The sequence below is a fragment of the Hypanus sabinus genome, chromosome 16 (assembly GCF_030144855.1).
Source record: "Hypanus sabinus isolate sHypSab1 chromosome 16, sHypSab1.hap1, whole genome shotgun sequence".
Lineage (NCBI taxonomy): Eukaryota > Metazoa > Chordata > Chondrichthyes > Myliobatiformes > Dasyatidae > Hypanus > Hypanus sabinus.
In genome coordinates, this window is record NC_082721.1 from 83,979,904 (window position 1) to 84,005,100 (window position 25,197).

The following is a 25,197-nucleotide window of genomic DNA, read 5'->3' on the forward strand; positions in this document are numbered from 1 at the left end:
TGCACATAAACATGCACAAGCCACAACTTGCAGCAGAAGTAAACATGTTCTGGGAGTCAAAACAACTGATAGACACAAGGTTTAAAATGAAATGTTTTGACTGTGTCGGTGCTCGGTGGGCTGGCAGATTATTAGCAATGAGCTATCGACTTCCATTCTGCCACTGTTATTGCAATTTGTAACAGTTTAGAACACTGACAATGTAAATGCATTGAAGCTCTAAAATGTTTCAAAGGAACGGTTGTGGCATGTTTATTATCTAGAAAATGTTTGGATTATATCAACACATTTAATTACAGCGTATGCATCAATTACATTAACGTAGATTTCAAAATTATATTAACATAATTTCAAAGTTTTTTTTAACATGAAAAATCCAGCTACCTGGCAATGAAGAGTATATATGCGGGAGCATTTCAATTATCGCATGGTCATGAACCCACGCAGCTTAGCGGGAACAGTGGATGACTAAAGTACTGTTGGTGCTGGCATCAAGAGTGAAGAGATTATCAAAATGTCCTGATGAAAGTCTGAGCCTGAAATGTCAACCGTTTATTCCCCTCCATAGATGCTGCCTGACCTGTCGAGTTCCTCCAGCACTTTGTGTGTGTTTCTCAAAACTTACAGTGCGTTGTAAAAATTACAGGGTTTTCTTGATCAGTTAGGAAATGGCATTGAATTCAAATAAGTGCAAGGTGTTGCATTTTGGGAATCAAATCATGAGAAGGCTTTTGCGAGTAGGATTAAGGAAAACCACAAGGCTTTCTACATGTATGTGAAGAACAGGAGGACGATTAGAGAGAGGGTAGGGACTGATCAGGGATAAAGAGGAAATGTCAACTGTTCATTTCCATGGATGCTGAGTTCTTCTCGCATTTTGTGCATGTTGCATAAGAGGAAAATGCGGTGGAGGCAGATGAGGTTGGGGTAGTTGTTAATGAATACTTTGCCTCAGTATTCACCACTGAGAAGGACTCTGATTAATATGTGGTCAGTGCAGAATAGTCTAATATGCTGGAACATATTAATGTCAAGAAAGAGAAGCGTTAGGATAGGTAAGTCAAAAAAAGTCCTAATTAATTGTCTTAGCCCAAAATGTCAACTGTTTACTCTTTTCCGTAGATGCTGCCTGGCCTGCAGAATTCCTTCGGCATTTTGAGTGTATTACTTTGATCTCCAGCATCTGAAGATTTTCTCTTGTTTGTGATTGGATTACTACAGTGCAAAGTCTCTTCCAGCAATGCCTACCCTGAAGAAGTTTAAATTCCCCCTTCGACAGGAGTTCAGTGAAACCCTCTCTCATTGCTCTCCCAGAGTCCTGATGAAGGGTCTCGGCCTGAGATGTCGACTCTTTACCCGGCCTGCTGAGTTCCTCCAGCATTTTGTATCACTAAGATAGATGTCAATGGTGATAATTGTTGTACCCTTTCTGGCCATATGAGTAATCCCAGAGGACTGGAGGGTGGCAAATGCTATTCCTTTGTTCAAAATTGGTAAAAGGGATAACCCTTGGAATTATAGACCAGTGAGTTTTACATCAGTGGCTGGCAAACTATTGGAGAGGATTCTTAGAGGTAGGATTAATGAACATTTGGAGAAACATACTTTGATTACGGATAGTCAACATGACTTTGTGAGGACCATAACCCTTATTGAATATTTTGACAAAGCAAATTGATGAAGTTAGAGTGATGGATGTGGTGTACATGAACTATAGTAAGGCATTTGACAAGGCTCCCCATGGCTGGCTCATTCAGAAAGTGCGGAGGCATGGGAAACTTGCCTGTTTGGATTTAGAATTGGCTTGTCCACGGAAGGCAGGGGGGTTAGTAGATGGACTGTATTCTGTCTGCAGGTTGGCGACCAGTGGTGTTCCACAGGGATCTCTTCTAAGATCCCTGCTCTTGTATAAGTTACTTGGATGAAGAAGTAGAAAGGTGGGTTAGTAAGTTTGCAGATGATGGAAATAAAACTGGCAGGGTTGTGGATAGTATAGTAGTTACTGCAGGACATCGCTAGAATGCAGAACTGGGCTGAGAATGCCAGATGGAGTTTCATCCGGGAAAATGTGAAGGGATTCACTTTGGTTAGCTGAACTTGAAGGCAGAACTCAGGAACAATGGCAGGATTTTTAACAGTGTGGGAGGAACGGAAGGGTTTCAGGGTTCACCTCCATAGATCTATTGAAGTTATTGTAGTGATTGATGGGGTCTTTAAGAAGGTGTATGGTATATTCATCTTCAGTAGTCTGGAGATTGAGTTCAAGATCTGCGAGATAATGTTGCAGTTCTGCAAATCTCTGCTTCGGTTTTGGCTGCCTCATCATAGGCAGGATATGGAAGTTTTAGAGAGGGTGTATAGGAGATTTACCTACACTGCCTAAATTAGAGCGCATGTCTTATGAGGAAAGGTTGAGCGAGCTAAGGCTTTTCCCTTTGGGTTGAAGGATGATGAGAAGTGACATGACAGAGGTGTATAACATAAGAGGCATTGACACAGTGGACAGCCAACACCTTTTTCCCAGGATGGAAATGGTTAATACAAGAGAATGTAATGTTAAGGTGATTGGAGAAAAGTATCTGGGTGGTGGTCAAAAGTAGGATTTTTTAACCACAGCAACACACACAAAATGCTGGAGGAGCTCAGCAGGCCAGGCAGCAAATATGGAAAAAAAAGTTGCTGCCTGGCCTGCTGAGTTCCTCCAGTATTTTGTGTGTGTTGTTCGGATCTCCAGCATCTGCAGACTTTCTCTTGCCTGTTTTTTTTTACCCAGAGAGTGGTGGGTGCCAGGGAACACACAGCCAGGGATGGTGGAAGAGGCAGATACATTAAGGATGCTTAAAAATCTCTGAGATCGGCACATGGATGAAAGGAGAATGGAGGGCTATGTGGGAGGGAAGCATTGGGTAGGTTAAAACTTTGGCGCAACATCGTGGGCTGAAGGGCTTGTACGGTGTTGCACCAGTCTATGTTCTAAATCAGGGTTGAACGTTCAGTGATTGGTAGGGTCCTGGGAAGAGTTGTAGAACAGAGGGACCCAGGAGTGAAATTAAATTGCTCCCTGAAAGGGGCGTATATGTAGCCAGATGGGTGAACAAATGTTTGGCACACTTGCCTGCATAGTCTTCTGACTTGTACTCCTCCCCCTCAACCTGATCCTGTCTTCTTTCCGCCTTCCCCTCCAGCCTGAGGAAAGGTCTCGGCTTTTGCGTTTGCTGCTCAAGATCGACAGCATGCGTAGAATCTCTTGAATTTATGCCCAGCTAATTAAGATTGGAAGTGCAAAATCGTACAAACCGACTGGGGCAGGATATGCATGGATGTTAAACAGCGCAGGAAGAAAACTGGAACTGCGTCAATTCCAAAGGTACATCTTCGTTCTGCAATTCCCTCTCTTTTTGCGAATCTCCCTCCCGCAACTTCATATCACTTCCCAGCCTTTTACCTGCGAATCTCAGTGATCAGGTTGAGTCTGGGGACATTCTGATTGAACAGCCTGAGCGTCAATCATGTTGGCGTCACTCAGAAGCCCCCCCACTTCCCATTGAGGTTACGGGACGTCGAGCGATCCCACGCCGAGCTCTCACTCTGTGGTCGCAATGTCAATCATGCTGGACGTCAGAGGGGGCGAGGCTCCGAGGCGACAGGGCTTTCGTGCCAGAGATTGGTTGGCAGATCACTGTCAATCAGGCGGCAAGCGGCGTGCCCGCCTCCTCTGTTGGCGGTGTTGAGGCGGGAGCATTGGGAGCCATTGCTGGCGGTGGCCGGGCCTCTAATCGTTCAACGAGGGTCCGATCTGCCTCCAGGACGGGGAGGGAGGCGTCTGTAAAATAAAAAAAAATACAGACGTGCATCACAGAGGCCGGGGCCTGTAAACTCAGTTTGGCGGAGGAAAGAGAGGGACGGCAGTGCTGATGGCAGATTTCGCGGCGGCTACGGCAGCGCCTCCGCACGCAGTGGGTACCGGCGCGGCCGGGCCTGGAGCGGCTGGAGCCACCTTCAAAAAGCCGGACGCCTTCGCCGATGCGGTGCAACGGGCCCGGCAGGTCTGTCCGAGGGGATGGTGGGGCTGTGGGTCGGGTAATGAGGTACCGAGAGAGGGCTCCATGCGCGGGAGAACAAAAATCGAGCTCCCGTAATGAGGAGCGGCGTGAGGGCCGGGGATCGCCAGGCCGTACCGAGGGAGCCCACCCCCTTCCCCTTAGCCCCACCGGCACTCGGGTGAACATGGGAGAGCGAGCCCCTTGTCATTGAATGGGACGTCGAGCGGGAATTTTATTTCACTTGCGGGCGGCAGGCCATGCGCCCATTGTTGGCTGGGTCACCAGACAGCCACATTGCCGGATATTGGGGTACCTCAGTAAGAACCTCCACTCTTCCCTCCTCCCTCTTTCCGCTCCTTGTTTCCACCCTCCCTCCCTCCCATCCCATGCCATCCTTCCACCCCTCCCCCCGACCCATCCCACCTCCTCCAAGGTTCTGAAAGGGAAACACACATCGCACGTTTCGTCCGTCCTTCAGCACTAGAGGTAGTTCCACTGGTTAAAATTAGATTTTTTTTATCTCTTCTGAAAATCAAGTGTAAATTTTTGCACTTCCATAATTTGCAGTCCACTTTAGAGTGAATATGACTAAAAAGATTTTGCTTGGGCGCATTTGCATAGAAAATACGCTTTGTTTCAGTTCACTTTGTATGTAATATTGAAAAATGCTTAGACATTAAATTCCAGAATTTGAACAATTGGCACTATACCTTAAGTTACTGAGGTTCTAAGCTGTGGAATTCCTTTCCCAAACCGATTTCTGTCATTATTCTTAAATCTCTTGATCACTTGCTCTAAAGTTTCCCTGTATGGTACTGCTGGTTTGACTTTGTTAGAATAAGCACTTGTGATGTGCCTTTAGGGGATTTTGGCGCACTGAAAGGACCATTCAAACCAGGTAGCGTCTGAAGGTAGATGAAGGAGAGGGTTTATGTTTCAGGTAGATCTGATAATTTGTGATAGATCACTGTTATTCTTTCTCAGTCGCTCCTTGGATTCTGCCTAACCAGTTCTATTTTATTTCCAGTTTCCACCATGTTTAGGACTTTGCAAATAGGAAGTTGGGTTTGGAGTTAGAACATTAATGGAAGGAGAGTTTGTGTTTTTGATCCTGGGCCAATCTTAGTTTACATTAAAATATTAATTCTGTTGAATTCTATCTGATGTCAACTTTTCAGTTTTAAGGTGCAGTAATTTATTCAGCATTTTCAGTTTTACTTCACATTTCCAATGTCCAGTGCCATTTAAATTTGGCTTTTCATTCCTTTGGGGAAATTGAAAATCTTTACGTGATTTTGGTTTAAAGGCCCCATTTCTGTTTGAATGGAAGTGTATTCTTACTTGACTCAGGCAATTCTTTAGGGATTGGGACGGATAGTCTCTTTAGATTAACCACAATTTTATTTTGTTTATTTTTACTTCAGGTGTTTTTTAAATTAGCTTTGGAAGAAAAACTGGTTCAAGAAAGTAGTATTAAATGCTAGATAAAACTTCCTCCTATCCTACCCTTAAAATACATTTCTGGATGTTTTATTGAGGTAAGTATCTGTGAAGTCACAAATCATAATTCTAAGAATTATAAAATATATTTTATGGGGAGAACAATTGTAGTGTTAGTCATAGAGATCTTCAACACAGAAACAGGCCCTTTGGCCCATCTAGTCAGTTGAACTATTCTGCTTAGCCTCATCAGTCTGCACCTAGACGAAAGCCCGCCATACTCCCATCCATGTACATAGATTGACTTCTGTCAGAAGTTCCATTTACACATGTGTCCGCCACTTCCACTGACAGCTCCTTCCATACTCCCACCATCTTCTGAGTGAGGACTTTCCCTCTCATCTTCCCCTTAAATGTTTCATCTTTCACCCTTGACCTCTAGTTCTTGTCTCACCCAACCTCAGTGGAAAAAGCCTGTTTGTGTTTACCCTATCTATACCCCCCATAATTTTGTTGTAAGACTTCTATCAAATCTCCCCTCATTCTCCTATGCTCCAGGGAATAAAAACCTAACCTGTTCAACTTTTCCTAATGACTCAGCTCTGGCAACTTCCTTGTAGATTTTCTCTGTTCCTTTTTCAATCTTATATTTTCCCTGCAGGTGGGAAGTAAGAAATAAGTCTTTACTTAACTTTTTGGAGTTCTTCAATATGTTATCACACACTTTTGTTTGAAACTAATATTTGAGTGTCCTAATGCAGAAAAGGTTAATGTCCAGCTCTGGGTACACATGGCCTGGTGCAGATAAGGCACCTGGTGAAATACGATTTTGGGATAGGTGTATGCGGGATTTAAGCTCAAACAGCAGCATAAGGTTCACTTTAAATCCTACAGTTAATGCATGAACTATTTAAGAGTGGGGGGGGGGGGAAGCGCAAGAATTCACTTGTACTCATCTGCCGAAGATCCTTGGTGACCTGTATTTTAATACAGATTGCTAAAACTGTCGAACACCCTAACATTTGTCCAAACTTCGCTTGTGTCCAGAGAAACACCTTGAAATGTATTAGGTTGAAGTGCTGCCTTTACCGGGGCTCGTGATGGTATAAATGATTACACTCTACTACGCTGACAAATAAGTATGATGTTATCTATATAGAAGAAGAATTCTGATCCGAGATGAGTGAATGACATTATTTACTTGGTAAGAAAGAGAAATTGTCAAGGTGGTTCATGTCAGTTCTTTTCATGAGACAAGAGAGTGAAAGGAGCTTTACAAGAAAAGTGGCCTTTGACTGAAAAGTTGGCACTGATTGATGTACATCTGGAAATTGTACAATGTTTTGAGAATCAATTTTTAATAGTAAGTAGAAAGAAGTAATCTTGTAAAGGTAATGAGAAAGCAAGTATAATTTTTTTGTAATCTTTTCATTTGTGACTAATAAGATTTAGTTATGCCCCCCACCCCCATTTTCTGTAGTTTCTGTGAATGAGATGACAAACTGGTGCCCAGTCAGGCAATCTGTATGTGCTTTGATGCCAACATTGCGATACTTGCAATTGGATTTGACAATGGTTGTGATATGTAATAGAATAAAGGTTGTGTGTTTGGAATGGCAGTCCAAACTGATTGAAAATCCATACACACTGGGATGATGTTAGCTGCTAAAAGTATTTGTAGATCATTGACATTCAGTAAAAAAACCTCTTTCCTTTAGTTGTTCTGCTTAAATGTGACTCTGTAGCTATAGCACTGTGGTTAATTCCTAGCAGTTCTCCAAAATGATCCCAGGCAGTCAACTTAATTTTCCGCGAATATAGATTGATTAAACACAGTAAAGATTGGAAATGTTCAACGTGTCAGGCAGTATCTGGGGAAACAGTTGTTTCAGGTTGACAACACTTTCTCAGTTCTAATCAAGAAACTTTTGATCTTAAATGTTTTTATTGTAATCTTTTTTTCTTTTCACCTACTCTCTTTGAACTGCTAATTGTTTCTAGCATTGTAGTTCAGCTTTCCAGCAGAGGTTTTAAAAAAAGTTTTTGGGTACAATGGACATCTGCTTTGACTTTCATCCTACCCTTATTACCTGAAAGAGAAAACAGTTAACATGGAGTCATGACATGGTGTTGTCTAATATTAATATATAACCAACTGCAGTGCTTCACAGGGGTATCATCAAACACAAGTGAAGATTCTGGAAGACTGGATATAACTTGATGTGATAAGAACCAAGGAGATTACAATTCAAAGTACATTTGTTATCAAAGCATGTTTGCTGTATACAACCCTGAGATTTGTCTTCTCCACAGACAGTCATGAAACAAAAAAACATGGAAAATGTTAAAAGAAAAAACAGCAGCACCACCCCATGCACAGAAAACAAAGCGATCAAGCAGCAACAAGAAAAAATTAGTGAAAACACACAATATAAAACACAAAATCGAGGAGTCCATAGTCAGTTCAGCTCAGTGTTTGCTATCTGCAGGCCACCAGTCCTCAAACCACGTCAACTAAACCTTCCTCAGCACCTTTCTCCAATAGCATCAACGAGAGAGATCCATTTGAACACGGGCCTTCCTTCAGCAGCAGCAAGTGAGAGGGAGTGAGAGACTCACGCAGACACCTTCCTCCAGCAGCAGCGACCAAGAAGCTAGTAGATGGTGCTGAACACTTGCTCACCTTTCCCTGTTCACCTCGGTGTTTTCGATCTAACTTAGTGAGAAATGGAGTCGATCGTGGTCTCTAAGTTTCTTGGCCTGGAGGCCGCTCACCTGGAGCCTTTTTGGAGACAGCAGAGTACCAGGTTGTATAATCGGCCTGAAAACACACCATCAAACTGTAGATCACAGGCTTCAATGGTACCAGAACCACATTTTAAAGGAAAATGAAGATGTAAAAGAAGTAAAACGAACAGTTTCATGGACCACTTGGAGGATGTTGCACATGGTTGTGTTGTTTGCTGGCACCATCTTCATCCTGATTTCTTGAGAGGTGGGAGGAGGAAGGCATTGGGATAGAATTTACAATAGCTTTATTACATTTACGTAAATATTTTACCCAGTAATTCTATTCCTGGCTTTTTTTGTCGTGTGATACCTTCTGTATTACTGGTGCAAAATGCATCCACATTTTATCTTGAGTTTTGGAGGCTGTTTATAGAGTAGCTTTAACAAGTGTGATCTTTGCTGGCTTCCTGTTCTGGGAGTGAATTCACTTGGCTGTAAGCATACATGAAGTAATGCATTGAAAAGGCTTTGCAGTCGGTTGCCAGAGCTATAGATGCCTTTGCTCTTTGTATTTAATAAAAAGTGTGGTATTAGCACTTAAGGAGGGTATTAAGATGCTAAAACAAGAAAGTTGTGTATTTTGACAATTTCACACCAAGGATTCTGCTCAGTATGAACTCTCATTTTTCAGAAATGTTTGCACTATTCTGTTTCCCTCTTTGGAGAATTGACTGACTCTATTCCCTGACAAAAAACAAGGAAAAGTATCACAGTCCCACTTGAAAATTTCTTGTGAAGAATTGTTGAAACAATGTAGATGCTGGGATAAAAGTGTTGAAAATGTTCAGCAGATTAGTCTAAGGCTGTGAATGCTGTTAATATTTTACTGACGATATTTCATCCAAGTAGGGAAAGTTAAATATATTTTAACATATATATTTAATATATATTAAGCATATAATATGTATATAATTTAGAAGGCAAAGGGAGCATTGATGAGGATAACTGGCACAAAAGGAGGGGGTGATGGTGAAGTATTGTGGAAACTTATTTGTAACAACCCAGATGCAGGTAATGTGAAATTAAAGCAAATAATGCTCATAACTTGGAGGTCAGGCGGTGACTTAAGGAAAAAAATGTTAACATATCCTTTCTTCTGAACTCTTTAGATCTGTCAATTAAAAGATGCCAGAAAGTAGAAGGGTGTTACACAGAATCCACAGAATTGCCTTGTTTGTTTTCTCTCAATACAGTTGAGACTACATCACAGTAATTGGAAGAATTGCGAGTGAATAATCTCTTCTCCTGTAGGACTGTTTGGGTCCTTGCGTGGTGGGAAAAGGCAAAAAGCAGCAGTTGCATCTTGGTCAGCTGTGTGAGAAGGAGAGTGGAGTTGTGGAGAAAGCTTTCTGCAGTACAAGAAGAGAAAATGTGCTTGATGTTGGGATTATACTGTAGGTGGCAGAAATTAGAGGAACATCCTGTGAATAGAGACTGCAGGACTTTAGTTAAGAGGTGTCCTGCACTTGAGTTGTGTGGGGGGCAAATGTGTGAGGACAAAGAATGGGAAAGGAATGAATGTAGTTGGGAGTCTTGTTAGATAAAGGACACGTTAGAAACCAAGTTCAAAGAAGGGCACTTAAGCAGGATACTCATTGTCAGTTTTGAGGCCCAACATGGTTGATTAGAAGTGGTGATACTTTGTTAAATCCTGTAACAAATCCTGGTTGTCTCTTGGAAACTAGATAAAATAGATTTACACGCATAAAAGATTGGTGCTAGTTGAGATGGAACTTGCCTTGTTCTTGACTTTTTTAGGATCTGGCCATCACTGGAAAAGCCAGCATTTTTTGGTTGTGAGCGGCCACCTTGAACTGCTGCAGTGCCCTAGTGCAAGTATTCGCAGGGTTTTTGGGAAGGAACTGGTAACATGGAAGACCTGGTGGCATATTTCCAAATCAAGATGCGTGTTTGCGGTCTAACCTGTAGGGGATGTTCATGTGTGCTTGCTGCCGTTGTCAAACTCAGTGGTAGAGACTGCAGGCTGGTGAAATGCTGGTGGTTTTGCTCAGATGAACAAGTGCAGTAGATGATGTATGTGTTGCTGTCACTATATACTAGTGTTGAGGGTGCACAAAAGGATTGCAGTGGTAGTTCGATGGCATTGAGCTGTTTAGGTTTGGTCTGAACATCCAGGTAAGTGGAGATCATTCCACTGTGTTCCTGACCTGTGCCTTTGTAGTTAGTGAAAAGACTGGGTTATCGGGAGTGAGTCATTTGATACAGGTTACCCAGCTTTGATTCTCCATTAGGTTCAATAGGTACATTTAATGTCAGAGAAATGTATACCATATACATCCTGAAATTCTTTTTCTTCGCAAACATCCACAAAAACAGAGGAGTGCCCCAAAGAGTGAATGATAGCTAAACGTTAGAACCCCAACAATCCCCCCACCAGCAAAAAAAAAGCATTGGCGCCCTTCACTGAACGTTATAACTGATGTTTGTTAGTAGTGAGAAATCGTAGTGTTAATGTCATTGAATATTAAGAGCAAGTGACTGGGCTCAGTTGGATGCAATCATTGCCTAGCTCTCCTTGAAACACATTAGCAGCCAGTTAACAGCATGTGATAATGAAGCTCAGAGACACAATTGTATATTTTATTTTTACACCTTTTGACCTGAAGCAATAGTATATTGTTCCTTAGATTCTTGGAATAGATGTCTTTATTTGTCCAGGACTTTTTTTTATATCAATTCAAGATAGTTTAAAGATCAGCTTTATTTGTTGCATATACATCAAAACACACAGTGAAATGCATTGTTTGTGTCAATGCCCAACACAGTCCAAGATAGTGTTGGGGCAGCCCATAAATGTCACAGTATCTCCGGCACTAGCATAGTATGTCCACAACTTACTTATCCTAACCCATACAATGTGGGAGGAAACCCATGCAGTAACGGGTTTCTGTACAATATGTACAATATGCAATATACTTCAGTGCCAGGAATTGAACACCAGTCACTGGCACTGTAAACACCATGCTACTTGAGTGTCCACCACTCACTGAAATTCAGAAGTCTGGCACCAAGGTTGCTTTGCAGTTGATGCTGCTTAGAGCTCACCTACTGAGCTGGTCCTCATGACCCATCATGGGGATGATCCAACAGGCTTTACTTTATGTTGATGCTGCATAATTTTTGGTTTGGATATGCATTTATACCAGTTAATCATAATTATTCACAAACATTGTTTGTTTTGAGGGCTCATTTATCACCCAAGAGTGATACCTAGTGTGGTTCTCTTTGCAGAATGTTTCAAAAGTACATGGGAACTGTAGGTTGAGGAGTCAAAGTTCAATGTAAATTTTATTAACAAAGAACATGCATGTCACCATTTACAAAGCCGAGGTTCATTTTCTGTAGGCATACTCAGAAATTCTGTAGAATAGGAACTATAACAGGATCAATGAAAGATCAACCAGAGTGTAGAAGACAAACTGCATATGCATGTATAAATAAATAACAGCAGTGAGATGAAGAGTTCTTAAAGTGGGATCATTGGTTGTAGGAACATATTAGTAGTAGAACAAGTGAGTGTAGTTATCCCCTTTTTATTCAAGAGCCTGATAGCTGAGGGGTAGTAATTGGTGTTGCAAGTCCAGAGGATCTTGTACCTTATAACTGATGGCAGCGGTGAGAACAGAGCATGAAGTGGGTGGTGGGATCTCTGATGATGGATGCTGCTTTCCTATGACAGAGTTTCATGTACATTGCTTATAAGAAGTATTCACACCCTCCCCCCACCACTGCCAGTCAATATACACTCCTCTACGTTTGTCAAAGTTTTAGATAATCTGCAGATTCCTAAGGAAGTAGAGGCGCCGTCATGCTTTCTTTGTAATTGCGTTTGCGTGCTGCGTCCAGGACAGGTCCTCTGGAATAATAACACCCAGGAATTTAAAGTTGCTGAACCTTTCCACATCTGATCAAATTGATCCATGCCTAATCATAAAAATAAGGAAAGAGTGGGGGTGGGGTGCGGGGCAGGTGGTCTACAGTCTTGTCATTTGGAAGTTATTTTACCCTCCTCATATGGAGAAGTCCTGAGTTTTCAGAAACAGGACTCGAATAAGATGGGTTTCTTCAGCAGCTTAACTTCCCTTTGTGCTTTCAATCGGAGAGAGCAATAACCAGATTTGGGTATAGACATGAAACCATGTTAGAGTTCGAGGTGATCTGACAACAAAAATAAGGTACTGTGGTTATTGGAATTCTGAAAATGTTTGAAATACACATGCGATTCTACAGATGCTAGAAATCCAGAGTAATGTGCATACAGTTCAGGTATCATCTAAAGGAAAATTTTAAATTTCAAATTGATAACTGATAGTTTGGCTCTTTTGGAAAAGTGATGAAATTGAATGAAGTGCATAAGATGCTGAAATAAATGAAGTTGTCTTAGTTGGAGAACCAAAACTGGAAGAGGCTGTTGAGTCACAGATGAGATGGGAGAGTTAGGAACTGGACCCTTGGCTTACCATGGTGACTTGAGTATCTGTCTTTTCTGGTTGCACTTACCTGCACTTGTAGCTTAATAATTTTTGTGAGAATGCCTGCCTCAATGTTCTAATTTTTTTTTAATTTTAGACAACCAGAAGGTATTCCTATTAAGCTCTTTGCTCCTTTTAAATTTATTCCATCTAGACTTTGATGTGTTTGCTGGGGTAAAGTTTCTTGTAGACCACCATATCTGCCTTGTAATTATTGAAGATGATTGCACAAGAAGATGGGTGGTTAATGCTGTGTGTAAATGAAGATTCAAACTTAGTGGATCAAATTCCAAGTTGAATTAAATTAGAATTCATGGTCCATTTTCTTAAAGGATGGGAATTGAGGTATTTGGGATAGAAAATATATCAAATAAGTCTAAGCAGGTGGTGAGAATGCATTTTAAGATTGTGTATTAGTGGAAACTATTTTCTCAATCTATTATCATAATTTTGTACCCTCACTGAGATAAAGATAGGTAAAAACCAGCTTTCCTTGTATGTGCAGAACTGTGCAAAAGTCTTAGGCACATGTTTAAAACATTTTTTAAAGCAAAGGTGCTATCAAAAATAATGCAAGGAAAAGTTTCTAAATATCAAAACAATTACTGTAGTTAGTAAACAGTTAAAAAAAATCAAATCAATATTTAGTGTGACCACCATTAGTCTTTAAAACTGCAACAATTCTCTTAAGTACACTGTTGTGCAGTTTTTTAAAAAGACATTCAGTTGGTAAGTTCTAAGCATTTTGGAGAACTTGCCACTTTTCCTCTACAGACTTTGGCTGTCTTGCTTACTTCTGTCTCACCAGGTAATCCCAGACAGCCTCGATGAATCTGAGATCAGGGCTCAGTGGAGGCCCTATCATCTGTTGCAGAGCTCCTTGTTCTTTTTGCTGAAGGCTGTACAATCTGTCCCGGCTGAGGGCAAAATCCAAAGTCCATGTACTCATCAGAGACAGCTGTCTGCAGACGACGCTGCGTTGGCGACACACTGAAGAGCAACTGCAGCAACTTATGGACAATCTCTCAAGAGCCTGCAGGAATTCAGCCTAACCATCAGTCTGAAGAAGACCAACGTGATGGGCCAAGGTGTTGAACAACCCCCCCCTCATCAACATCAACAATTACGAGCTGGAGGTAGTCCGTGAATTCACATACCTTGGCTCCACCATCACGGACAGCCTCTCCCTGGACTCTGAGATCAACAGGCAGATCGGACGAGCAGCCACCACATTCGCCAGGCTGACCAAGAGAGTCTGGGAGAACAGAAAGCTAATTACGAACACCAAAATTGCGGTCTACAGGGCATGCGTCCTCAGCACACTGCTCTACGGCAGCGAGACCTGGAGCCTCTACTCCAGGCAGGAGCGACGTCTCATTGCCTTCCACCTTCACAGCCTGAGACGCGTTCTGGGCATCAAATGGACCGACCGAGTCACCAACACCGAAGTCCTTACCCGCGCCCAATTACCCAGCCTGTTCACCCTTCTCCAACGACACCGCCTCCGCTGGCTGGGGCACGTACATCGCATGCCGGATGGGAGGATTCCGAAACATCCACTGTATGGGGAACTGACCACTGGCAAGAGAGCACGAGGACGTCCTCATCTTTGTTTCAAAGACGTCTGCAAAAGGGACATGAAGTCAATGGACCTGGACGACAAAAGATGGGAAGACGTCACGAACGATTGCTCATGCTGGAGACGAGAACTACACAGAGGGCTGGAGCGAGGAGAAGAGAAACTGAGGCTTGCTGCCGAGGAAAAGCACGCTCGCCGAAAAGACAACAACACGGCAACATTGGAGGAGAGCGTCTTCAAATGCAGTCGCTGCTACCGAGACTGTCACTCCCGTGTGGGCCTGTACAGCCACAACAGACACTGCACCACCATCAGCAGCTGAATCAAAACTCTCCAGGCGCAGATCCATGGTCTCTTGAGACTGACGGATGCCACACACATAGTTCTTTATGACCTTGGCTGTGTTGTTTATAGTCATGTCCTGCTGGAGAATGAATTTGGGTCCAATCAGCCACCTCTCCGGCACTGTGTGATGGGTGTGAGTTTGCTTGTACTTCTCGGCATTGAGGATTCCATTAATTCTGAGCAGATTACTAACTTTTTTTTTTGCAGAAATGCAGTCCCAAACCTGCAGGGAACCTCCAGCTCTTCTACGGACAAAGTGCCTCCTGTTTGAGCCAAAATTTATAGAAACATTTAAAATTATCAAAGGGATAGATAAGATAGAGACAGGAACTGGTAGTTGAGACTAGAACTAGGGGACATGGCCTGAAGATTTAGGGGAGTAGATTTAGGATGGAGAGGGGAGGAACTTTTCCCGGAGGATGGTGAATCTGTGGAATTCTCTGCCCAGTGAAGCAGTGGAGGCTACCTCAGTAAATGTAATTTAAGACAAGGTTTTATAGATTTTTGCATAATAGGAGAATTAAGGGTTATGGGAAAAGGCAGGTAGGTGGAGATGAGTCCATGGTCAGATCAGCCATGAATATTGAATGGCAGAGTGGGCTTGATGGGTCAGATTGCCTATTCCAGCTACTTCTTATATAAATTTCAAATGTTGACTAATCAGTTCAGAGCGCTTGCTGCCATTGTTCAGCACCTCAGTTTTTGTGTTTTTGTGTGTAGGTGAGTCTCTTGACTGGAAAAATGTTGAATTTCCCCTTGGGGATGAATAAAGTATCTATCTACCTATCTATCTTTGTTTCTGCTTGGGAGGATTGGGTATTGGTAGCAACTCTTCCACAAAGACCACTTCTGACAAGACTTTTCCAGACAATAGAGGAGTGTACTTCGTTTCCAGTGGTTTCTGTGAGTTCAGAGCCGATAGCAGTGCTGGACTTCCAATTTAGAAAGGATGTCATTTTGATATCACCTCTCTTCTGCTGCACTCATGGCTGGCCACTGCGTTTGTACTCCTCAACCGTGCCTATTTCGACACTTCTGACACTTCTGTCTGCCGTGGAACTTCTGCTTTGGAAAAACTTGACTGATGTAGGGTGACCACCTTGTGTCTTGTTGCTAAGCCCACTCTTGCCATGGTGTAAGAATTAATGATTTGTAGGTTTAACTGTTACTCCTGCCTCACCTGCACATTTTGGTTTGGTGTCCTTCACCCAGTTTGATTACTTCTGTACCTGTTTTTGTTTCAAATAATCAGGTGAGTTCATTTAACTCTTTTGTTATCTTTGTTTAATCATGCACTGGGCTATGTACAGTACCTACAAACTAAACAAGTTTTTATTTGAAAAGTGGTCTCTTAATGTTATTTTCTTTAATTAAAAATGAGTTCTCTGTAACATCTAATTTTTTTGGAAAGTTTGGAAATCTAAAATTTGTTCTTTTCTACTGGTATACTAAAGCAGAAGGTAAAAAATAAACTTTTAAAATGAAATTTATATTAACAATCTAGGGTGCCTAAGACATGCACAGTACTGAAATGAGTTTGTTATTCTTCTTGAAATTGACCAAGCTTCTATCAGATTGGTAACATGGAAATTTTTGGTATTCTGTTCAAGTTACTTTGAGAGATCAGTCCTGAATGGCTTAAATCTTTTTTTTACTGCTGATGCGTTGGTGTCTGTCCTGACTGAGGTGTTACTTGTTGAACCATGTTTTGGTTATTGATTATGCTTGGTAGATATCCAGGTGAGATACTGGCTGTGTTAGTTATTGATCTGGTATCATATAACGGGCTCTAATTAAAGAGCCAGCAGCCTTTATATTTGTGTGAGGCTGCAGTGTGAGAGTTCAGTCTCTTTTAGTGTCTGGACAGCTTCAGCAGATATTCCTGCACATTCAATTCTAGCAGTTGATACCAATCTGAGAGGTAAATCTTGACTCCTTTTCCTTTAACATCTCTTATTTGGTTCTGGACTCTAAAGTCTGCGGCAGGAGGATGATTGAATTTGTTACAAACCTGTTAGACTAGGTTGCTGACTAGATAATTTTCACTGCATTATAGTCTACCAACTCACCGTCAATTCTCTGGAGGCACAAGAGATTGCAGACACTGGAGGACTCAGTTCATCTGGTAGTATCTAGAGAGGATAATTGACAGTCTGTGTTTTGGGTCAAGACCCTTTACAAGTCCAGCTTCACTGGTTTGCTGGTCACCATATTTTTCTTCAATATATCATAGAACGTCAAAAAGAACAGTACATCACAATACAAGGCCTTTGGCTCACTTAGTTTTTCTGACCTTTTAACTTACTCCAACATCAATCTGGTCCTTATTTCCCACATAGCATCCATTGTTCTTTCATCAATATATCCAATAGTTTCTTAAATGTATCTGCCTCCACCACTGCCCAGACAGTGCATTCCATGCACTTCTCATTCTTCTTTGCTTCAAAGAGCGCTAAACCTTTTCTCATAAGACCTGTTCTCTAATCCAGCAGCATCCTAGTAAATCTCTGCTACACCCTCTCTAAAACTTCCATGTCTTTCCAATAAAGAGATGACAAGAACTGAACACAATACCCCCAAGTGTGGTCTAATCAGAGTTTTATGGAGCTGTAATATTACCTTGAAGGCCCTTGAACTCAATCCTTTACTTTCAATTTCGATTTTCCAAGGGGTATCACTTTACACTCTTCTGGATTGAACTCCATCTGCTACTTCTCAGCCCAGCTCTGCATCTTGTCAGTGCCCTGTTATATCCTACTATCCACATCAACACGGACCTTTGTGTCGTCTGCAGACTTGCTAACCCACCCTTCCACTTCCTCCACTAAGGCTACGTCCACACTAGACTGGATAATTTTGAAAACGCCGGTTTCGCGTAAAAACAATAAGCGTCCACACCAAGCATTTTTGAAAATGCCTCCGTCCACATTAAAACAGGTATTTCGGCGAATCTCCTCCTACTGGGCATGCACAGGACACATCTACCGAAAACAAGCAACATGTTTGGTGTCAAATCTTGCCATGAAAGACTTGGTGCGTGTTTGTTCAATTATAGACTAGAAAAACTTAATTGCCAAATGACAGACAGCTGTTTGCTCTTACGCAGGAGGACTTAAAACTGAAAAAAACAAATACTGAAGTGTATGGAGGCAACTGACAAGGAGTTTGTGGACATTATGACCTGGCTGACGACGAACATTGAAAAACTGATTAACTCTGTTGTATTAATAAAGCACCTGGTTATATGTATAAAACATGTCTGCATCAGTGTTATCTTGTATTTCCATACAATGTTACATTGTATGGCTGTTATACATCTATTGTCAGAGAAGTACTTACATAAATAGGTAAACCACCTTCATTCAAGCAAGGACAGAAAACAGGCAAAGTGAGTCTACTTAATTATTCAGTAAGTTATGGGTCAAAGTATTTGGTGAGTACATTTCTAACTCTTCTGGCTTCAGTTTCGTTGCTGTCGATTCTGAAATTGTTAGGTGGCGTTCAAGAAAATAATGAAATGGTACGCTGCCATCATCATCTGTTCCGGCATGTCATGACAGCGTTTTTAGATTTCTCTGGTTACCCTGTCCACACTGCTGTGCCCAATCCGGCATGTTTTGGGGGGAGGAAAATGCTTTTTCAGTGTGGATGGAGGGTCAAAACGAAGAGAAAAAGCTTCGGTTACGGATTTATCTGGTCTAGTGAGGATATAGCCTAAGTTATTTATAAAAATCACAAAGAGCTGTGGTCCCAGAACAGATCCCTGTGGAATGCCACTCGTAACTGACCTCCAGGCTTCTCTGTCTTCTGTGGCCAGGCCAGTTCTGAATCCATGCAGCCAAGTTTCCCTGGATCCCATGCCTCACAATATCCTTATATTTGGCGTTGGGTTATGTACTTTGGAAATGGAAAACACCTTTGTTTGTCTTCCAGAGGCTGAAGCTGATAAATAATTGCAGCTCCTTTATCACTGCCACCTCCCAGCTTCTGGTGCTATTTTCACTCTTCCTCCGTCTGTCTATCACCCTTCCTCACCCACCCACCTATTACATGTTAATCCTTACTCCATCCCTGCTCTACACATGTTTTTGATAACTACTAATGTTGGGTCCAGATGAAGCATCTCTTCCCTCTTTCACCACCCCCCCCCTCCCCCCATGTGCGCCTCTAGGAGCTTAAGCCACACACACAAAATGCTGCAGGAACTCAGCAGGCCAGGCAGCTTCTGTGGAAAAGAGTTAACAGTCGACATTTTGGGCCAAGACCCTCCTTCAGGATTGGGGATGAAGAAGTATAGCTTCTTGCCTGATTCTCATTTTCATGCTGGCTGCAGGTGTGAAAAATGGTAGAAAACCTTGGCATACTTGTCTCTCTCAGTCGTTTGCTTCTTATGGATTGTGTCATATGCTGTGGCCAATCTTGGTCTTTCCATGACCATGATTGTTCTTGGAAATTTTTTTTTACAGAAGTGGTTTGCCATTGCGCCTTCTGAACAGTTGACCCCAGCCATTATCAATACTCTTCATAGATTATCTAGACTGGCACCAGTGGTCGCATAACCAGGACTTGCGATATGCATCAGCTGCTCATAAGACCACCCACTACCTTCTCTCATGGCTTCACGTGACCCTGATTGGGAGGATAAGTAGGTGCTACACCTTGTCCAAGGGTAAATAGCAGGCTAGCGGAGGGAAGGAGCATCTTGTACCTCCTCCGGTGAAGATGTATCTCCACCCTGCTGCCCTTCACACTGTGTAGATATGCACTGTCTATACAGTCGGCCCTCCTTATCCGCGGAGGATTGGTTCCGAGACACCCGCGGATACCAAAAAACACTGATGCTGAAGTCCCCTATTTAACCTGTCGCAGTACAGTGGTCTTTAGGACCCAGTGGAACCCCAGACTTTATTTAAACGGTCTCAGTGCGGTGGACATTAGGACCCAGCGATGCAGCTCTGAATCCGCAGTGTTTCCGTTCATGAAAATAATCATGATCACGACTGAAAATAAGGTGGAAGTAATAAAGCGATCAGAAAGAGGTGAAACGCCATCAGTCATTGGAAAAGCGTTGGGCTACAGTTGGTCAATGATCGGAACAATTTTAATGGAGCATGTGAAAGGCCCTGCCCTGATGAAAGCTACAATTATTACCAAGCAATGCATAGAAAGGTAAAATATGTACTATATACTAAGAAAAACGTTTGACTAATTGATGCTAAATAATATCGGATGTACCTGTTCCAACTTCAAATCTGACTTAAAGATGGACTCAGGAACAGAACTCATTCATAACCCGGGGACTGCATGTACTTTTAAGTCATTTCTAGATTACTTATAATACCTAATACAATGTAAATGGTTGTTATGCTGTATTGTTTAGGGAATAATGAGAAGAAAAAATAGTCTGTACATGCTCAAACAACGAGTGCTGGAGAGAGAACTTCTGGGTTTTCCTGATCCACAGTTGCTTGAATCCGTGCACGTGGAACCCACGATTAAAGAGGGCTGAGTGTATTATGTTTAGTATGTGCTTTATGACTTGTCGCTTAGGAATGTTCTGTGCTGCCTTTCTTTGAGGTTTTGTGAAAATGTTGTAGAATGGTTGCTATTTGCTCATTGTCAGCACCATTACATTAATGTTCACAACTTCAGGAAGTGAGAATGTGTTGCTTTGATTTTATTTTATTTTGAGATACAGCATGGTAACAGGCCCTTCTGGCCCAACAAGTCTGCACAGCCCATTTGCACCCATGTGACCAATTAACCTACTAATCTGTATGTCTTTGGAATGTGGGAGGAAACCATAGCATTCAGGAAACTCACACGATCATGGGGAGAACATACGTACTCTTTACAGGCAGCGCTGGGACTTGAACCCCGTTCACTGGTGCTGTAAGTGCTGTGCTAACTACTATGCTAATGTGATTCCTCCCATTTGGAACTTGTCAGCTTATGTTTAGCAACACAAACATTTTACAGACCTATAGTTTTGAAGGCTGATATTATAGTTGCCACATAAATGTTATGCCTAAGTGAATAACTACTTAAGGTGTTAGGAAGTTGCTGTTATATTTTGAGAGTCTGATGTAAGTGCACAGTGTATATGCAACATTGCTAGTCAGGATTTTCTGAAGTGACTTTTCTGAGACTGGGCCACCCAGTTTCTTCTGAGTCTGGTTAGAAACTGTAAACTTAAGGTAAGAGGTGATTTTTACCCATGTAGAACTACCTGGATGTAGAACTGTGCCTCATTTCCAACTGTTTTGAACTTGAAGCATATGATACTTAACCATGAATGACTGACTGTGCCTTTTAATGACTATGCAGATAGCTGCTAAAATTGGAGGTGACACTGCCACAACAGTAAACCACAGCACGCCAGAATTTGGATTTGTTGGTCAAAAGAGACAACTGGAAGATGGAGGTAAGACTTTCACTTGACGCAGTCATCTGCAATCTATGATATAGTTTTTAAGGTACACTGTGTTACAGCTCAAGCTGCTATTTCTGTAAAACTTCTACTCTGGTTGTCAATTGATCCATTCTGGGCGCAGGATGAATTAATTTAGTTGAGATTGAGGGGGATGGTGAATGGATTGGGTGTGGAGCTTAACATTGGTTAATATTGATGTAAAGTAATATCATTGTCATGGTGCTGATTGCAGCTGTTGTGACAGATGGAGACGGTCACAAACTATAGCCCTGGAGAATTGAGCTTTGCTGTGGATCGCTGTTGTTCACTTGATTTTTACTCACTAAATCAAAGGAACAATACTCTTTAATGAAAATGGAGTTTGGAGATGGTAATGTCAGTTTGTTACCAAGACTTCAAAGTGGCCGGGTCTAAACTTGTGGAGGTTGACCAAGCTGATGACGGTTTTCCCACTTAAATCAAAGTACTTAGGAGCCAGAATAGAGCTAAAATTAGAAGCATGAGATCAAGAATAGAGTTGTTTTGCAACCAAGAGTGGTGGCATAAATCTCAGGAGGGACATTGAAGCAGGTGTTTAAACATGTTTAGATTACAATTGAGTTCTATCTAGAAAAGCAGGAGATGGTAGAGATGTTAGAAAAAGGGCACATTTTGGCTAATGCTCTTGTCCCATGGCTGGAAATTCTTGCTTCGCAGTCCGGTTTAACTTCTACTCTATTGAAAAATTAAGATTTGGTGAGTTTTCAGCTGTTTTTATTCGAGTTATACATGTGTTTTAAATGTCGTTACAGCCTTTTGTCATGCCGGCCACAATAAATGGACCTGACTTTTTCTTTTATTTTGCCGTAAAATTTGAACACCTGATTTGCCTTGGATGCCAGACGGACAAGTCAAGACCCTTCATTTTCATGCAAGCTACTCCCTGGAGTGGAGTAATGAATGCAAACACTATTTTCTCTGTGTTATAATGCCAGAGTATAAATGATGAGAATGTGAGGGTGAACCATTTCACCTGCACAGAAGCAGAGAACAGATTTGATAACCAAAGTACTAAATTCCACTGACCATGCTATTTACCTTAACAGTTGGCAATCTTGTTTAACCTTGAATTTAATTTTAATGCCACTTTCTCAAGAAATCGGAGGGTGGTGGGTGGAAGGCTAGATGAAAGGCTGTGGGAATGTTTCAATATTGTGCCTAAGATTGACCTGTCTACAGACAGCGCAGATTAGACCAGGTTGTATGTTTGTATTGTAGCTTTTTCCTAATCCACATTTAAAGGTCAGGATTGGGTGTATTTTTGTCACCAATTGCAGTGGAAATGCAAAGGACATTTGTTAGTTAAGAGTTCTTTACAAATGAAAAGAATGTGAACAGTGCGACAGCTTTGTTTTGTTACTGATACATGTTCAATTAGTTGCTTCACCAGTATGTGTTCAATTTGTCATCTGAATTTAATTTAGTGATAGATTTTATGCCGATTAGAGGAAGAGCACCTGATATTTTGCCATTTCCCTTCATTCACCTATCAGCAACATCCCTTTTGTACTGGCTTCTCTGCTCTTTCCAGCTGTGATGAAGGGTCTTGATCTGAAACTTCAACTGTTCATTTTCCTCCCACAGATGCTGCCTGTCCTGTTGAGTTCTTCCAGCAGTTTGTATGTTGCTCTTGAATTCCAGCATCTGCAGACTTTCTTTTGTCTTTCATTATCCTGCCAGATTAGATTCTGGAGGAATTGTTTTACCTTGAATTGACTTGACGTGCTCACATATAGAAATGTTTTCCAAATTTAAGTCAAAATGTATGAATACTGTGTTTTAGCTGTTTGCAATTCTTTTGCATTTTCTAAACGTTTAAAAAGACCTAGTAGGCACAAAGTTCAACAAAGCCATCTCTTGTTAAATGCATAACATTCCTTTGTTTAAGGGATTTCATTTGTTGCTGAGAAGATCTAATCTTAATTTCAAGTTGTGCATTGCTCTGATTTTATATTTTTGTTGCCAAATTTCTCTCATCATTTGCAATTCATGTCTGTCTTGCCTGCTGCCTGTGTGTAGCTGGCATCACATTGGGTTTCAGGTTTCTGCTGCATCTTCCAGCTCCATTCTTGCTGTGTTTCCCAGTCAAATGATCCTGCTGCAGCATGGGGCATGGCCAGTATACATGCAGTTCAAAGGTCAAAAGTAAATTCATTATCAAAGTGCCTAATATAATTTTCTTGTGGGCCTTCATGGTAGAGCGAAGAAGTATAACTACACAAAGACTGACAAACAACCAATGTGCAAAAGAATAAACTGTGCAAATACAAATAATAATAATTATTCAAAGAATGTATAAATTATACATTTTGAAATTTGGTTATAGGCAGCCACAAAGCAAGAAACTCGAATAACTCAATTAAAAAATATTTTTTTAAAAAAAGGCTAAATATAAACCCAAGAAAAAGAAACCAAAAATCACTGCTTAGAGAAAAAGAAAGGGGAAAAAATCATTATCACGGATTGGACAATCCAACAATCCATAATAACCATATGGATATACTCAGCATAAACAAGCAAGAGCAACTTAATGGATATAGCTATTCCAAACACACGTAACTGAATTAAAAGAGGAAATGGAACATGAACAGTATATACATTGTCCCAAAAGTAATATCTATCACTGATGTCATCCCAAAGTCACTACACAATAGCATTAAACAATTAGGCATCCACAGTAATAGTTAGTAGCAATTGAGAAATGAATGTTCTTAGCTTTGCCCACATCTCAGGTTTTACCAGTTTGAGCCAAGGAAAATAATAAATAACCCTGAGAGCGTGAATTGTAGGGTCCTTGGACGTGAGTCCATAGGTTGTGGAATCAGTTCATTGTTAAGGTGAGTGAAGTTATTACCCGCTGGTTCAGGAACCTGATGGTTGAAGACTAATAGCTGTTCCTGAACTGCTCCCTCCCAAACCATCTCCTGTATATTATAATTATACTTGCATTTCTCACATTAGTAACAAAAAGTTAGGAAAGCTTTGTATATTGTTTTCAGTTTCTTTAACAACCTGATATGCATACAGTAACCCAGATGCTGGTTTGATGCTTGCCCATCTTTTTCATATCTAGCCAGAAATCCATCAAACTTGATTTGTGTGTAATTTGAGATTGGAGGATCTTTTGTTTGTAGCTGAAATTGAGCAGCTCTATTGCAGTGGATCAAAAATCCAGCGCCTGTGTCTTTCTGCTGTTAGATTGAAGTCAACAAATGCAAGCATCATTCCTTTATCACCTGTGTAATGCTGCTAGATTTGTTAACTAACTCCCAGCTGGTCTTGCTATTGGTCTATTTTTAGCAGTAACAGTTTAAGATTCAGTGAAGTGATAACTTTAACCTGTACTCCTTGGTGTCATAATGGCAGAATTGACCTTCCATTCAAATAATGTTCTTTAATGATTAAGGCTACTGGAGTTAACACCAAATCATGTAAATACACCCTATTTTTATGAAACAGCTGATTATAAGTTAGCAGGAATGTAAAATTCTGTGGTAAGTGTGAAAGTACAGCATTGGCTACTAGTCTACAATTTGTATGAGACTAGATACATTTTTTTAAGTGAGCTGGTTGTAAAGTGCTGAATGTCGATCTTTGCGTAGTGATCAGCACTTCTGTACTCCTGCCACTGTGCACAAAGGGAGGAGGGTGGGCAGCAGGGTTAAGAATGCAATCTGACATGAACAGTTTTTCATATGCACAACAGCTTAAATTGTTCACTATTTTACAGATCAGCCAGACAGCAAAAAAATAGCAGCACAAAGTGATCGTAAGTAGCACCTACTCTGTTGGTTTTCAAGATGTTTTGTATTATCATAAGGAATTGGGGTAAATTTGTTAATAAGTTTAGGAAATCAGCTGGCTAGTTTGTGAAGCTACAAATGGTGTGAGAATAGTGCTAAATCCAAGGATATTCTGATCAGCAAAGAACATAATGTAATGTTAAATTTTAGTTTATTGCGAGTTTTTAATTATGCAGTACAGAAACAGGCCTTTCAGTCCAATTTGTGTATCTATACCAATCCCCTTTGCCAG

General features: G+C 41.3%; 1 protein-coding gene across 3 annotated transcripts in view; it reads left to right on the top strand.

Annotated features, from left to right (window-relative positions):
• The first annotated feature begins 3,698 nt into the window (after positions 1-3,698).
• Positions 3,699-25,197, top strand: part of LOC132406525 (far upstream element-binding protein 2-like) — an 80,164-nt gene continuing 58,665 nt past the window's right edge. For 2 of the 3 annotated variants that reach the window (XM_059992318.1, XM_059992317.1), the window contains exons 1-3: positions 3,700-4,046; positions 21,018-21,114; positions 24,893-24,931. In XM_059992318.1, the coding sequence (XP_059848301.1) occupies positions 3,915-4,046; positions 21,018-21,114; positions 24,893-24,931 (268 nt within the window). In that variant the 5' untranslated portion in view covers positions 3,700-3,914. Of the gene's footprint in view, positions 4,047-21,017; positions 21,115-24,892; positions 24,932-25,197 lie in introns of all 3 variants that reach the window. The other variant, XM_059992315.1, reaches the window with a different exon arrangement.